At 40.0% G+C, this 15499-nt stretch overlaps 1 protein-coding gene across 6 annotated transcripts in view; it reads left to right on the top strand.

Moving 5' to 3' along the window:
* Window positions 1-15499, top strand: part of NRXN3 (neurexin 3) — a 1255286-nt gene that overhangs the window by 327759 nt on the left and 912028 nt on the right. For 5 of the 6 annotated variants that reach the window (XM_040975217.1, XM_040975215.1, XM_040975219.1 and 2 more), the window contains 2 exons: window positions 5036-5337; window positions 11089-11250. In XM_040975217.1, the coding sequence (XP_040831151.1) occupies window positions 5036-5337; window positions 11089-11250 (464 nt within the window). Of the gene's footprint in view, window positions 1-5035; window positions 5338-11088; window positions 11251-15499 lie in introns of those variants that run through there. The other variant, XM_040975220.1, reaches the window with a different exon arrangement.

The following is a 15499-nucleotide window of genomic DNA, read 5'->3' as shown; positions in this document are numbered from 1 at the left end:
AGACTACAGTGTTGAACAGGTGAATAAAGCCAATGTGAAGGACAAAGGATATGGTGATTGGAAAAATTTCTTCTCTGAGGTTCGTCATCAGTACGCCGGCTTCCACTTCCTTTCTGCAGAATAGCAGGTGCTGTTCTTAGAGTCATTTGGTTGTCGTCACTCCAGAGGGGTCAGCATTGTAATAGGCTCTTCCAAGTGCCCAACAATTCCGTTTTGAAGGGTCTCTGATGGAGGTGAAAAGCATGGGCATCTCAAATCATCGTTTACAAACCTGGTCTAGGAAAAATCAGTCTACTTTTTTGCTGAAGGACTCTGCCTGAAGGACTGTTACTGTTGTCAGTGGCGCTGCCTTTTTGTAGATTGACTATTAATACAACTGCAGAACATCAGCTAGCATTCAAAGATTCAAGCTTCTGGCAGTGTGGAGATGTGGTTTAGTAGCAGAAGCAATGGGATGCAAATGAGAGTCCCATGGTATTATATCTAACGCTGTCTAGGACTTGAACAGCCTGTGCTCTCCTTTCCTCACCATGTAACAGTTATCACAAACTGCAAGAGTGATGAGAGAATTCAAATAAAGGTTAGGAAAACAACTGGAAATGCACAACACATCTGTAAGGCCATGCGCATCTGCTTGCAAATAACCCTAGAGTCCTTTTTGATTCATTCCTGGTGTGTTCTTGCTTAGAGACTTTTCTTGTCTAATGCTCTGTTTTTCACCCTCAGTTTTTATCCCAGGACAGGTGGGTTTTCTGTGCTTGTTTCCAGGTCTTAGGCAACAAGCATGACCTCCCCTAACTTGCTCCTATTTCTGCCTGTCAGTTACTTAGGTTATTTCTGTTGGAAACATTTGGTTTTGTTCCTCTCAAGGAAATGAAAATTTGACTCGAGGAACTTCATCAGTCTCCTGGCTGAGCCAGATCCATGAAATCTATAAGAAGGAAATGAATTTCCCTAGAAAAGATTGTAAAACCCCTTCAAATTAGAATTTGGATCCTTCTGTCCCTCTCAGTAAAACTATGAAATGGTTCTGTATCCACTACATAAAGAAGTCTAGTTTTTCAGGTCTGAAAATCTAGCTTAAATTGTTAGGAACCCAGGCATTAGGAAGCATAGACCCACACTTTCTAGACTGAACTGTAAGATGGTGTCACCTGAATATTTTAATCTGTTTTAGGATTCCTCAAAGAAATAGAGTTATAAGTACTTCAAACAGTGGTGTGGTGTCTTTGGGGGAATGGGGAAATGTGAAAGCATAACTGAGTTAATTCTTATTAATGCTGTATGCAGATTGATGCTTTAATTACCAAGTCGTTTGAAAGATCAGTACTCTTTACATCTAATATGAACTGATGTGAAAATGTGAGTTATACATAACTGCATTGCATCTAGTGTTTAATCAATTGGATGCTTACAAGTAAAGAATAAATGATTTGTTTATATTCAGAGTTGGGCTCTGCTTTTCACGCAGTGAGAAGAACATTTTTATTTAACACTCATACACTATTGTTTGTAAATTTGGGGATGATATAATTTCCATGGATCGAAACAGTGCATCACCCATGTAAGTGCCTCCTCTCTCACCGAGGCGTAGTTTCTCGCTAAGCTGCTGTGCACTGTGTTACATAATCCTCTTCATTCATTCTCTCCACCAATTTGGGTTGAATACATACAAGGTGACTGCATTGTCTCTTCCACTTCCATTTCTGTATAAACATCAAGGCTAGAATAGATTTGGGGCACTGTTAGGATGGACCTGGAAATGTCAGAAATGGGCTTTCTCCTTTATAGTTATGCCTACAAGTCAAAGTGATAAGAACGTAGAAAGAAATTAGGATAGACTGGAGTCTTCAGGATGAAAAAAAAAAAAATCAGGCGTGAGACTGTGAGAAAGAATGATTTCTTTAAGGGTCTTTTGATTTGCTTTTTTGCCCTTTGTTTTCCCTTTGTGATTAGGTTGTGTGTTACCAGGGCTCTGTCTCCCCATAGCAGTTAGGGAGAAAGTATCCTATGAGTGACAGAATGAAATAACTTTGTTTACCTGGAATATGACTCCGAGAGGAACTTAGGGCTGTTTGCTGTTTGTGGATAGACCCCTGCTAGAAGGAATTATCCGTGCAATTGGACTGTTGCCTCCCTTGTGAAACTCTATTCTAGAGAAGAAAATGCATCCCTGGGTGCAGAGAGCAGGAAGGTTGTGAACTCTTGCTGGAGTTTTCATTAGACACTTGAAAAAGAAGGCACTTGGTTCTATAAAATTTTTCTTGGTACATATGCATGAAGATTAGCATAAATATGCATATGGTTTGCATAGGTATTTTCTTTCTCACATTGGTTTTTACTTCTTATTTACTTTTTGTAAATAAGTATCTTCTCTACATTGATGGCATTCCATGTCCCTGTACCCTCTCATTTGGCTTTCCATGTTAAACTTATTAAATTATTTTATTTGGACTCTACCCAGATTCTTTAGGGAAAAGGAAAAATAAATCTTTTGGTGTATGTATCAGTGATGTACACAGGGTGGAGGGTATTGGTTCCTGGTTTACTTTATGTGAGATTTGGAATGGGGCATGAGTCAGTGCACCGTGCCCTGAAAGCCTTCGTGCTCATTGAAAAGTAGAGAAAGATCAAACGGACTCTCCAGAAAGGAAAAAGCAACTGGTACCTAAAGAAGAGAACAGAGGCCTTAGAAGTTGAGAGAAAAACAAAGTAGCTTGTCACCCTTACTCACTTACTTTTAGTCATCAACTTCTTCCTTAATAAAATAAGGGTATTAAGTCATGTAGCCTCTATAATCTCCCATGACTCTAAAATTTATTGTTATGACAAATTCCTTGCTCTAATTAGGTGAGATATAACAAATTCCACATAGTACAGTAAATAATATGCCAGAACCTTGTTGTTTTATGTCATGTATCCCTCCCCCCTTTGAAAGATACTTAGTAATTAATTCAAGCTTCTCTTTATAGGTACTGCTTCTCTCACTTATTTTTCACACTTTCATGGGCAGGCACACAAGAAACTAAAGTGTTTATATAGTAGACAACCTTTAGTATATCATGTGCCAGGTCAAGGGCACCTGCACTTGTTGTCTCCGTGAGTGCCCACATGTACAGGAAAAGAGCCTATTGTGACAACCACATTTGACTTGTCATCTTCTGCCATGAATCAAGGTCACCTCCAGGTCTCTTGTCCAGTTGCATTTTAACAATGGCACTTCTGCAGAGATGACAGGACAGATCATGACCACAGATAGGGTGCTGAGACTGGATAGATCTGTTTCAAAACACAGACCTTGTTGAATTTCTGTGTTGCAATTTTTGAGGTTACTTTTGGCAAAAAAAAAAAAATGTGCTTGGCATGAGTTCTGTGTTGAGTGATCTTCCTTAGTTACAAATGGTTAGATGCTTGGGACTTGAACTGTGATCTCCTCGCTAACTGGACTATGAAGTTGATATTTGTGCTGTAATAAGGTTAAATACCTTGATTAATTAATGGAAATATGTTGGGTATTCTTAAGAGTGACTCTTCTACAGCTTGAACTACCAGATAAGAAAATATTTATTACCTTACTTGGATAATTTATCTAGTGCTACAGTGGTTGATAGGGATCTAAGTGGAAGTAAACTTGGTTTGGTTAATAAGCATGGAGTGTAGTTCTGGCAAGAAAAATATGAGTTCTTACAATCTCCTTTTGTAGTTTCTGCCTGCTTTCTTTAGAGAGAAATTGCTTATATAGGCTTATGTTATTGCCAGTTTCCTTCCACTAATGTGGTGACTTTGATAGCTTTTGAACAACCCTGATATCAAGCAGGCCATTCTAAGTGAGCATGGTGGTGATTAGACAAATGGAAGGAAATCTACAGTGTGTGCAAATTATAAACCTGATCAACAAAGGAGTAACTGTAAGACACCCTGCTCTCTTAACTTGAGCAGCTATTTCTTGTGACAAACTAAAAATCCAGGTTTAAAGTTAGAACTTTTGGGTTCCTTCTGAGTTTGACTTTTGGAAACAGCACAGCAAGCAGAAGTCATTTGATGGTGCAGAGCCTGTGGCCTGCCTGTCATTTCCCACGCTCTGACTTTGTCCTGAGTCACACGAGGTCTGGTAGAAATGCATGTAGATGCCCCATCCCACATGGTCATGCTCTGTGCCGACCTCTGCAAACCGTCTCTGATTGCTCCCACTCAGAACTTGAAATCTAGATTCAAACAGCTTGATTTTCCCTTGAAACAATGGATCCTGGGCAAAGGCCTGCAAGACCAGGCTTTGGGCCCTTTAGATAGGAAATTGCATGTATAAAAGTATGAAGGGAGAGTTTGTAGTCCAGTGAAATATCTTCATGGCCCTGTGGACTCGTGGTTTTTGTAAGGAAATACGTGGCCATAGGATTTTCCTGCCAGGGCCACTGAATCCAGAAAACCCCTAGAACAGAAGGCCCTTTTACTCAAGTCTGAAGGAGATGTTGCAGAGCGTATCAGCACATTTCTTTCTTTTTCCTTTTTCTGATTTGCTTGATGGCCTCACGTCCAGTATCCTACTTAATAATCCAGCTGCATTCCATAGCTGAGTTCAGGACTCTACCATGGAAAATAAAGTGAGGTAGGCTATTGATGGATGGAAATTAGAGCCAAATCTTTTAAGGTAATTGATCTTTAGTTATTGGTCAATAAAAGGTACTGGAAGCTAAAGAATTCTTCTCAGAGCAGTTAATTATACGTCTAGACCAGCTCCTCCACAAGCATTTAAAAGCCAACACTGAAGCAAAAGCCATGTCAGGCACACTTAGGCTGAAAAGGCAAAAGGAAGGCAGCAAGCTCTCTTGCGCCACCTCGTGTGGACACGCAGTTTCTCCACAGTCGCCTGTGAGAGTGTCCCTGGTACTTAGAAATGTGCTTCCTGCAAGGCTAGTGCTGTGGGGGTATCTACACAGAGCAGGGGCAACAGGCTGGGGCTCATTCTCCCCGATTTTTGTATAGACTGGACTTAACAGTCAAGTATTGACTGCTTCCTGCTTTCGTCTTCCCACAGCTCGGGAGGAGAATGTGGCCACTTTCCGCGGTTCCGAATACCTGTGCTACGACCTGTCTCAGAACCCGATCCAGAGCAGCAGTGATGAAATCACCCTCTCCTTTAAGACCTGGCAGCGAAACGGGCTCATCCTGCACACGGGCAAGTCGGCTGACTATGTCAACCTGGCTCTGAAGGATGGTGCGGTCTCTTTGGTCATTAACCTGGGGTCCGGGGCCTTCGAGGCCATTGTGGAACCAGTAAATGGAAAGTTCAACGACAACGCCTGGCATGATGTCAAAGTGACACGCAACCTCCGACAGGTAATGGCTGAGGGGAGAGAGCGCCCAAAAGGCTCCACTGAGGGAAGTTGGGTAGGAAGTTTGTGAAGCAGGTGGCCGGTGAGATCGAGAGGGGTAGAGATAAGGGGTTGCATATGTTAAAGTCTAACTTTCTCCCAGTCTTTTCAATTTCATTAGGAAATTTATTAAAATATGTTTCTCCTCATACTTCAGTTCTTTTTTGTGCTTGTTATTTAAGAAAAACATTCTGTTGGATAGATAAATTATAACTGTTCCCATCCCTTTTATTCTGCTTTCTGTTTATCATTTTCTTAATTACATTTGAATCTTATCATGTTATTGTTAAATTCAATTAAGGAACAGCACTTTGTTTCTGTAGCTTGGTATTTTTTTTCAGCTTTTGAATATACATTTTTCTTTTTAATTAAGTTAGCCATTGCCACAATGCCATACATTTTAATTCTCTATTGAAAAATTTGCATTTTTGTCTTCCTTTTGATTTAGCCCACTCCTCCCACCCACGTTTGATTTCATTTTTCTGGTTGCTATGTTAACCTCTAGCTTTGGAATTTATTAGCCGGGACCTCTCTGAATTGCTCTGCTTCTCTGTTCCCGAACGCGGTGGTCTGTTCTTAGTGGCCCCTGTCTATACCTCCAAGACTCTTCAGTTGACGGGCAGGCCTGGCAAGTGGAAGGACCCAAATAAAAAAGCCAGCTTTGGAGCAGCCTCTCCTCGTTCTGACCATGCTCAAGAACTCTCATCGCTGGTTGATTCTAAGCAGGCAACTCGGTCAGGTGACAACATTTTCAGAAAGCCTGAGTAGTGAAGTTGTTTTCAACTTTATCATGAATAATTCTACCAGTAGTAGCACCTTATCCATCCATATCAGTAAAAAAAAAAAAAAAGAGAGATAATGTATTGAAGTATGTGCAGAGACCACCTTTAGCCTATTGCTATTTGCCCTGTTTTTTTCTTCTTTTGTATTTTGTCAGATTGGATACTGTGCCTTCATTGATTAACCAGAAAACAGTGTGCAGATTTCTGGAGAGTGCTCATTTCTTCTGCAATATGAGTGATTAAATGTCTTCTAGAAATATCGAAGCATAAAAAGTGACCTATGTTTGCATATGTTTTCTATTGGACAAAAAAAATAATATGAATCTGTAATACTAAACAAATGGCTTAGGTTGGCACATAGTGGGAACACTCATTTCCATTGGAATGCTTGCTTTTTATTTCAATATGACAAGGAAGCCGCTTGATTGGGAGGTTCTGTTCTCTCTGTGATCAAGTTCCTGTGAAGCACAAGACATAGAGTTCCCAGTCACGTCAGCACACATGGAGTCACTGTTTTTGAATCACCGCCGTGTGTTCAGTCTCCAAGGAAGAAGAGTCCTACTGCTCATGGCATCTTTCATTATTCCCACCCATACTTACTAGGAAGAGACCCGCTCTAGGATGAGGAGAACTCAGATCAGTCTTCCATTTGCTAGCGTGCAGGGCTTGATACATCTGAGTTGTAGAAACTAGAACACCCATGAAATATGACCTTTACTCTGTTCTGATTGACAAATATAAAATCACACCTTTAGGCCTTGGTTGGTGTACAGGAAACTTCTCATGTACCAGGGTGCAGTTCAGGATTCTCACCCATTTCTGTCCCTGATCCCACATATTTCCTAGCCACTTTAGAATGATCCCAGTTTCCTGAGAAAGACTTGCTTTTGTTTTCACTGAAAGCACTTATCTAAAATATCCCCCAGTTAAGTGCTTTAAGACACAAGGCAAATCAAACTGTAATTCAAACATAGATTTTTGCTGCTTTCATTGTAGCCGCTGAAGGAAAACCACCGGGGAGCCTTCCATTCCACGTTGCAAGGCTCAGTTCTTCTCAGTGCCCTTGGAGCAGCCTCTCGACCTTCCTACATCACCGTGTCTGTTTGGGAAATGGTGATGACAGTCTCCCCAGCTATGGGTGATGTCTAAATATGCAAAGCACCTTCTGCTCCAGAAGGATTATGAGCTCATCCGTGGCCTGGGTGCTACGAGAGCTGTGACGTGCACATGATTTACGGCTGCACATCCTCTCTCAAAGGTGACTGAGTGTCTTTGGTGCCAGAATGCAGCCAAGCAGAGCTCTCACTGCTGGGAACAGCTGCAGAGGCTCAAGGGCAACTGGGTTTGGGCAGAAGATGTTTTAATCTAAGGTGGGGAAAGTGCACATAAAACAGAACCACGTGGAGATCCTAGCTGAATTTTTCCATCCAAACTTAATTTGTTGAAAGAGAGAGAAATCTCTGAAAATATGAGTTGAGTATTTAAATATACTTCTTTAAATGCTAAATAATCTAAGATGATCATTTTCCCATTAAAAACGATGTCTAACATTATTTTGTGAGTTTTCTGACATACATTGGAAGGGGTGGGGGAGCCATTTCATATTTCAATTAAATTTTAAATTGCTTCACAGATATTTTATATACAGTTTTAATGTTGAATTTTAACATACATATTTTAATATTTTTGACTTTTGGCAGCCTCCTCCACTTTTGTTAGTGAGGTTGACTGGTGTCTGTGGCCAAACATTATCTGCAGAAAGTTTACCTGGAGTTTCCTGGAGTTTCATTACTCTGCAGGGACATTTTTCCTTACTTCCTTCATGATTATTAACTTTAGGCTCTGCCTTTAAGCCAAGTCAGGGCCAAGGCTCAGTCTTTATTGGGACTTTCCATTGAAGAAACGAATGTGGACTGTCTCTTCCAAACCTTGCAGGCGTTAGGCTGATCCCAGTGGTGAGATGTTAATGCAGTGTGTGTGAAAGAAATGGTTGTCAATTACCTTTCTCAGGCTGCTGTCCTAATTATGCTACTTTTGCTGAACCAATCATGCAAATCTAAGGTCACGGAACCTTCTAGTCTCCTAGGTTTGAGTATTTTGACAGTGTAGCACCTAAAAAGGCCAACAAGGAAACAAATTGTTGGTCTCCACACATCATGTTTAATTTTGTTCTTCCTCCGTACTCTCCACCTAAGAAAGTGTTTGAAACCTTCGAAGGCATTGTGTACGAACAGGGACAGGGAGATTTAGCCCTAAAGCATTCTGGTAAAACAGACACAAATACAAAACCAAAAACCAGTAACTTCATAAGATAACAGAGAAGACTTCTTGGGTGCATTCTGTTAACACAGCAGTAAAAGCAGAGCATTTCCTACCAGCCCCACTTGCAGACATTCACAAAAATCAGGTGGGCCTAGGATCTTTAAATGGAAACCTGGAGCATAGGACACACATTCCCTTTGCTAGCTTTGATCTCTAAATGTGCTAAGCTCTTTTCTTTCTAGAAGATTATGATCATCCATCCATGCAGTCAGAATCAGAAGTGAAATAAAAACCCAACATATTGGTGTCTCTCTGTTGATCTTCATGTGGATTGCTAACCAGTGGGGTCCTTTTCTTGCAGAGCAGGTGGGATGTGTGTGTATTAAGAGGGTGGGAAGGGAACATGGACAGTGCTATTCTGAAGAGCCCTTGGGAAGTAAGTATGATATTAATTCTGCCTGGGGTGGGGTGAGGTCTAATTGGAGCAGTGTTTCGAAGCAACGGGGCATTACAAGGGCATGGTGGACTGCAGACCCTTCCCTGGCTGCACCCAGGGTGTCAAGGTTTTCCATAGAGTCCTGCTCTCATTGTCTTCCCACCTTCTCTTTCTGTGTTGGGTGCCTTTTTTTTGAAAAACTAACACAAGATCATTCATGCAATGTGTCATTTTTACTAACCAACTAATGTACTAACACCCTAACGACTCATCTTTGTTTTTAGTTTTTTTAATTAACAATCGTTCTGTTCACAATTTTTAATTTCCTTTCTTCCCCCTTCTCCGCAAAGCACTCAGGCATCGGACACGCTATGGTAAACAAACTACATTGTCTGGTAGATATCATTCTTATTGTCTCTTTTTTTGGGTTTGCCGTGTGTTGCCACCCTTTTCCTCCCCAAATCCTCCTTTTATCCTCTTTTAGACTTATCTCTTCTTCTTTTTCCATTTTTGTTAAATTAACTGCAAGCTTTTATTTTCGCTTTAAAATAAAAACAAAAACAGAAAAAAAAAAAAGAAGGGGATACACCCATCATGAAAATGATATTTTATGCCAAGTTTGTTGGGGACAGTTTCCTTTTCTTCAGTTTTGAATTTTTTTTCCCTAAACAATTTTTTTCCAGAAATACTTTTAAAAGAAGTTTTTCCATTCAGTTAACTTTGTTTTGCTTGGTTGTCTTAGTTCCAACCCAAAAGACTGCGAGACGACAGATATATAGTGAGAATTTCTTCTCTTTGTCTTTCTCTATCCCTCCCTCTTCGGCTTTCTTTTCTCTCCTTCCTGCTCCTAAATCCCTTTCTCTTTTCATTTAGCTGTGGCCACAGCTGCCACAGGTGATCTGGGAAGGAAAGAGCCCTCTTTCCTCTCTTCCTTCCCCGTCTTTTACTTTGCTCCCCCACCATGGCCAAGAGGGAGCTGGTCCAGCTGTGCTCCATCCCGACGCTGCATGGCATGTTCCTGTCTCGTGGATTCCCCACTGCCTTCGTATTTCAGTGTTGACCCCTCCATGACTAACAACCTGCCTACCATCAACCTCATTCCGTCTTCATTTTCCCCCTCCTCTAAATCTCCTTTGTTCTCGTTTCATCCTTCGTGTAGATTGGGGTTGGGTTTGGACTTTTTCTTTTCTTTTTTTTTTCCACCTTTTTTATTTTTGTTTAGTGAGGGAGGCGATAGGTAGGGAAAAGAATATGTGAGTTGTGAGGGTTTTTTGTTTTTTTTCCATTTCCATCTTGTTCTTCAGTTTGTTCAGTGCATGACCGTGTGAAGTGGATTTTAATTATTTCTGTTCCTTCTCCTCACCCTGTCCTATAGCCCTACTTTTTTTCCTTTCTGCCTTCCTTTTAGCTCCACTTAATTTCCGCATGGGTGTGTCAGTAGATGGTGTGTGCACGCTTTAAGGTGCTTTCTGCTCCCTATCCTTTTCACGGATATTGGGCGTATGGGTGCTATTTCTTCCCTGTAGGCATTATTATTATTATTATTATTATTATTATTATTATTATCATGCCTCATTTTTTTTCTTGTCAAAATTGCCTTTTTGATTTGAATCCTTCTTTTCTTGGTGGTGGTGATGACCATCAAGGGAGGGCTGGGATGGGTGTCCTGGGGAATCCGTGGCATGTGTCATCCATAACATCACAGCAGGGAATCCTGCCCTTCCCTTCCTGAATGCATGTTTGTCATTGTGGTGTGAGCTAAAAAAGAAAGAAAAAAGAAAAGAAAAAAAGGAATAAACCCTCAATAACCAAAGACCAACCCCTAACTAACCCCATCATCAAGTGTCTCCTTTGCTGTGTCTCATTACCACCATAAATAACAACCATCTAATGATCATTTTAGCAATGAGCTGAGACAAATGATATCGTCTGAGGATGGTTCCATTTTCTAGCCTGACTAAGTGAAGAATGCAATGGCTAGAACAAGGTGTTCAGCTTGGTCATCTGAACAAATCTTCTTATGAGTCTACAGGGGGATACTGGAGACCTGGGGTATAGGGAGGCAGACCAGAAAATGGAACTTGGTTGTACATATCAAAATCAAACCAAATTAGAAAGAATTCCTCAAGAAAAATCTTAATGAAAGTGACATCACAAGCAGGGGAAACCGCTGAGTTTTGATAGGATTGTAAGGTCATTGCTGGGAATTTTTTTTGTCCCTATGTGTCTGCACCAGGTGACAATCTCCGTGGATGGCATTCTCACCACGACGGGCTACACTCAAGAGGACTACACCATGCTGGGCTCAGATGACTTCTTCTATGTGGGAGGAAGCCCCAGCACTGCTGACTTGCCTGGCTCACCCGTTAGCAACAACTTCATGGGCTGCCTTAAAGAGGTAAAGTTCATACAACTCCATTTATTCTTCCGTTGGGGTGGTTTAAGACTTAATGAGGTGCTTAGAATAATGGCTATATCTTCTCTCTGATCTGTGAGGCATAGGTGATAGCAGAAAAGACTTTGGTCTTGGAAGCAGATGTCCTTCATTTTGCTGCTGGTTTAGGATGGTTGGGTTTACCACTTGAGAACTCCGTGATTGCGTTGCTCACTTAAGTAATGAAGACTTTATCCCACAGGCAGTCGTGATTTAAAAATTGACTATAATAACACTGATGCGAAGACTTTGAAATGTATAAATCTCGATGATGTATATTGAATTTGAGCAAGTATGGAAGTTCTAGCTAAAAATGGTTCAATTTGTAGGTGTGTGTCTTGTCTTATATATAACATATGTGGTATTTTACCTTTGCCAAGCCCAGTTTCCTACGACTATCATTATTTCTGATGAAGGAAAATTTCCAGAATGTAACATAGAGCTCAGAAGTTTGTTTTTCTTTCTTTCCTTTTTTTTTCCTTCCTTGAAGTCTATAGCTGTGAGAAAGTGGTGAGATTTTGCCATTACTCATTTGTTACTGTGATAGCTGATGTGTTGAAACCTCTGTCTGAGAGCAAAAGGAGCTTGAGTCAAGTGTAAGTTCAACCTCTAAGGTCAATTGTTGAGGCAAAAAGAATCAGACTTGATTTAGTAGATTTCTTTCAGAACAGAGTGTCAATGGAGAAATACACTGTAAGTTTTGCTTAATCCAAGCTAAGCTTGATTGCCTAAGATATCTATATTTCCCAAGGGGGATTCCTGGGAGAAGCTAGCAGTAGTCCTTCTTGCAGATAAAAATTCCTTGTGACATCTTTGGAGCTTTCTCCCAGGGCACATGTTTTATTCTTATTATAGTTATTTGAGATTAGTGAAACATCAGTTATATATGAGATGGCTTTACACATGCATTCTTTTCTGTCTGTCACTGGATCATGAACCACGTTAGGAAAGCAGCTGTATGTTATGTTAGGCTCATAGTAGGTCTGCAAAGAAAGTATTTGTTGGATGGATTGGTTTGTTAAATAATCATGGAGTACAATTTTATTTTGTGCTGTCATCAAAGGTAGCTCTTTGTAAGCCATGGTATCTATGTTCAGAAACCTTATAATGTAGGAAGAGAGATGAGCTCAGAAATTGGATAATTCTAGCATCAAGCACCATGTATTCCGTGCCACAGACTGAATGCTCTGATTGAAGAGAGGAAACAGATACATTTTAGATGAAAGTCAATTTGAGAGCAGAAGTGCCATTTCAGATGGGCTGTGTTGCCATAAACTGTGTGTGAAGTGAGAGGCAGGATTGGAAGCAAAGACATGACAGAATAGGGAATATTCAACTGTGTTGTTTCATGCTGCTTCCTACTGTTTTTAGTCAGAAGGACAAATTCAGAGTTCTGCTTCTCTGTTGGCTCTTTCCTGCACTTGAGTTGGCTTCATGGATTCTGTTGGAAGGACATGGTCAGTAGAGAGCATCTCTTCCCTAGAATTTACTCCCAGCTGAGTAAAATAAAGTTGTAAATGTCTAATGAGTCCAGAAAACCTCCTAAGCACTGTTAAACAATGTGTGGTTGCCATTGTACTATCAGCAGTAAAAAGCTGTACCATCCCCATTGCCAAAGAGGTGAAGAGGCATTGCTTACCATGGGTGCTTATCCAGTTTTGAAGTGTGATGACCTTGAGTGTGGAATTTCTGTTGGATTAGACTTCGGGGTGGCCTTAATCACTGTCTTTTTGTGCCCACAATTATTTTGAACCCTTTCCCGATTACATGTTTTTAGGTGATGGAGTAACTTTTCAAATATACATTTTTTTTTTAAATCTGTTAATCTAGAAGGATACTTCTGGACATTTTGAAATAAGACTCAATATAAAAGGAAGATTTCTCTGAAGACTTCGCCAATGAGAATCTAAACTAAGCAAAATCACATACATACACTTACAATAACACACATTCACACTTAGATCACCCAAGGAAAGATCAGAAAATGTCCATCAAAAGCATCACTTGGGGCAGGAATTTGAGTTAACAGTTAAGAACTTGGTTGGAATACTCACTTGGCTTGTCATAGTGGATATGTTCAAGTCCAGTGTACTCGCAGTTCCAGTGCTGAGGATTTGTGCCATGAGAGTGTTAGTTCAGGTAGCTGTGTCTCTGTTGCCAACCTGCTACACCCAGGTCAGCTTCTGGCCCCTGGCTTCAGCTTGCCCTTGGCCTTGCTGTTTGGGTATTTGAGGGAATCAATTAGCAGATTGGAGAGGTTTCTCTGAATCTTCTTCAGTCTCTCAACATTTCAAATATGATTTAGATAAGTGCCAGTTAATCCCTTAAAATTAAAAGCAAGTCTGAAAAACAATGTCAGTAGTAGAAACAACTGTAAATAGTCATAGAAAATAAAAGAGCTGTCTCTTAAATGGTATCACGAATCTTTATTTAAATGCAGACCAAATTAGAAAGAGGAAAGTCTGAAACACTGGGGATATGGTGGGCAAAATGAGAACTTCACTGACTCCCATCACCACCTCTGATTTTCATTTGCTTGAAGTCTTCGCAAGTTCATGGAAAATGCTTGTTATAAAAAAGCTGAAGTGGCTATCAAAACTTGGTTGCATAAAAATAAACTTTTTAAACTACGTTTTTATCTATATAGAGAACATATTCAATATAATTGAGTTCAGTTGAGTTCAATAAGTACAAATTCTTCACTATTAAACAGGAATCTAGACCAAAGGTATAAATAATAAATCTAAAACTATAAATTTCATTCAGCAAATAAAAATGATTTTATATCCTCAACATATATTAGCTATCACAAATCAAAGAAAATCGTTCAAATCAAAGAAAATGTTTGTGCTTTGAATTGCATACTTCCATGCACTCTTTGAAATCCCTTATATAGCTTGATAGCCTAAGGAACTTAAAGGTTGCCCATTTGCTTGAGTTCTTTTTTTTAATTTTTTTTTGTAAAACTTTGCTAGTATCTTTGTCAAACCAATGATTAAGGATGCTCTCTATTATAATTTTAATGATATGTGATTATGATTTACTATATATGAGTGAAATTATCATTTTCTATTCTGTTATTATGCATGACTTGTCTTGGTTCTCACTAACGTAAGGTCACTTTCATTTTTTAAGATTTATTTTATTTATCTGAAAGACAAAAGAAAAAAGAGGGGAATACATAGAGAAGTGGAAGAGAGGAAGAAAGAGAGAGAGAGAGAGAGAATCTTCCGTCAGCTGCTCTCTCCCAAGTGACTGCAGTGGCCAGAGTTGAGCCAGGCAGATGTCAGGAACCAGAACCTTTTTCTGGGTCTCCCACATGGGTGCAGGGACCAAGGACTTGTTCCCTTCTCCTCTGCTTTCCTAGGAGCTGTGTTGGGGTTGAGCTCCTTGCCAATTCCACTAGTGCACCTCAGCAATTTAACCTTAGAGCCATCTCTTCATATTTTCATGATCCCTTCTTCCTTTCTTTTTGCTTGACTTTTCTTCCATCTTTTCTTGGCATCTCTAACTCCAAGTTGCTCTTAACTGACTAGGATGCTGTTATGCATCATTTTCTTCAACTTGAGACATGAAAAAGACACTAGCAGATTTCTGTTCCACATCACTGATACTTCTTCATGTGTGGCACCAAAAGGTTTTATCTTGGAACTACAGTTGTTTATTCCTAAAAAGCTATGTTCTGACTCCTATATTGAGTCAAAATGAATTTTACCTGTGCAAGCATCTCTTAGCTTGATGGCAGTTTAACCATGCCATGACCAAGAGTGTCTCAGTTGTCATCATATTATGTGGCTCCCAGCACATGTTCATTACCAGTATGGGATTCCCAGACACTGAAACAGCTCTCAGTCAACTATTTAGGTTCCTCTTTATGTTTTCATATCTTAACGTCCAGTTTACTTTTGTTATTATTGAATCCTCAGCTCCCAGAATAGTTCTTAGTACCCAATACTTTCTCAATAAATATTTATTGAGTGAAGCCACGTGTTAAATAAATAAATATACTCTTTAGATAAATGCTCTCAGGCATTACTAGCCACTTGACTCTCCTGGGATGACTTGGCAGTAGTTGAATCTTCCAAGAATTCCCCAGTTAGCTGATTTGAGAGATACACTGTGTGAGAATGAATTGAAACCTTGTCTGGAAAGAACAGGGCTGAAAAGGCTTTGAGATAAATGCCATAGTGCGATGAAAATAATACTGAGTTGA

This window comes from Ochotona curzoniae, unplaced genomic scaffold (genome assembly GCF_017591425.1).
Source record: "Ochotona curzoniae isolate NIBS_2020 unplaced genomic scaffold, NIBS_Ocur_1.0 contig_2688, whole genome shotgun sequence".
Classification (NCBI taxonomy): Eukaryota; Metazoa; Chordata; class Mammalia; order Lagomorpha; family Ochotonidae; genus Ochotona; species Ochotona curzoniae.
Note: the sequence above shows the minus strand (reverse complement) of the source record. Positions and strands in the feature narration are given on the sequence as shown.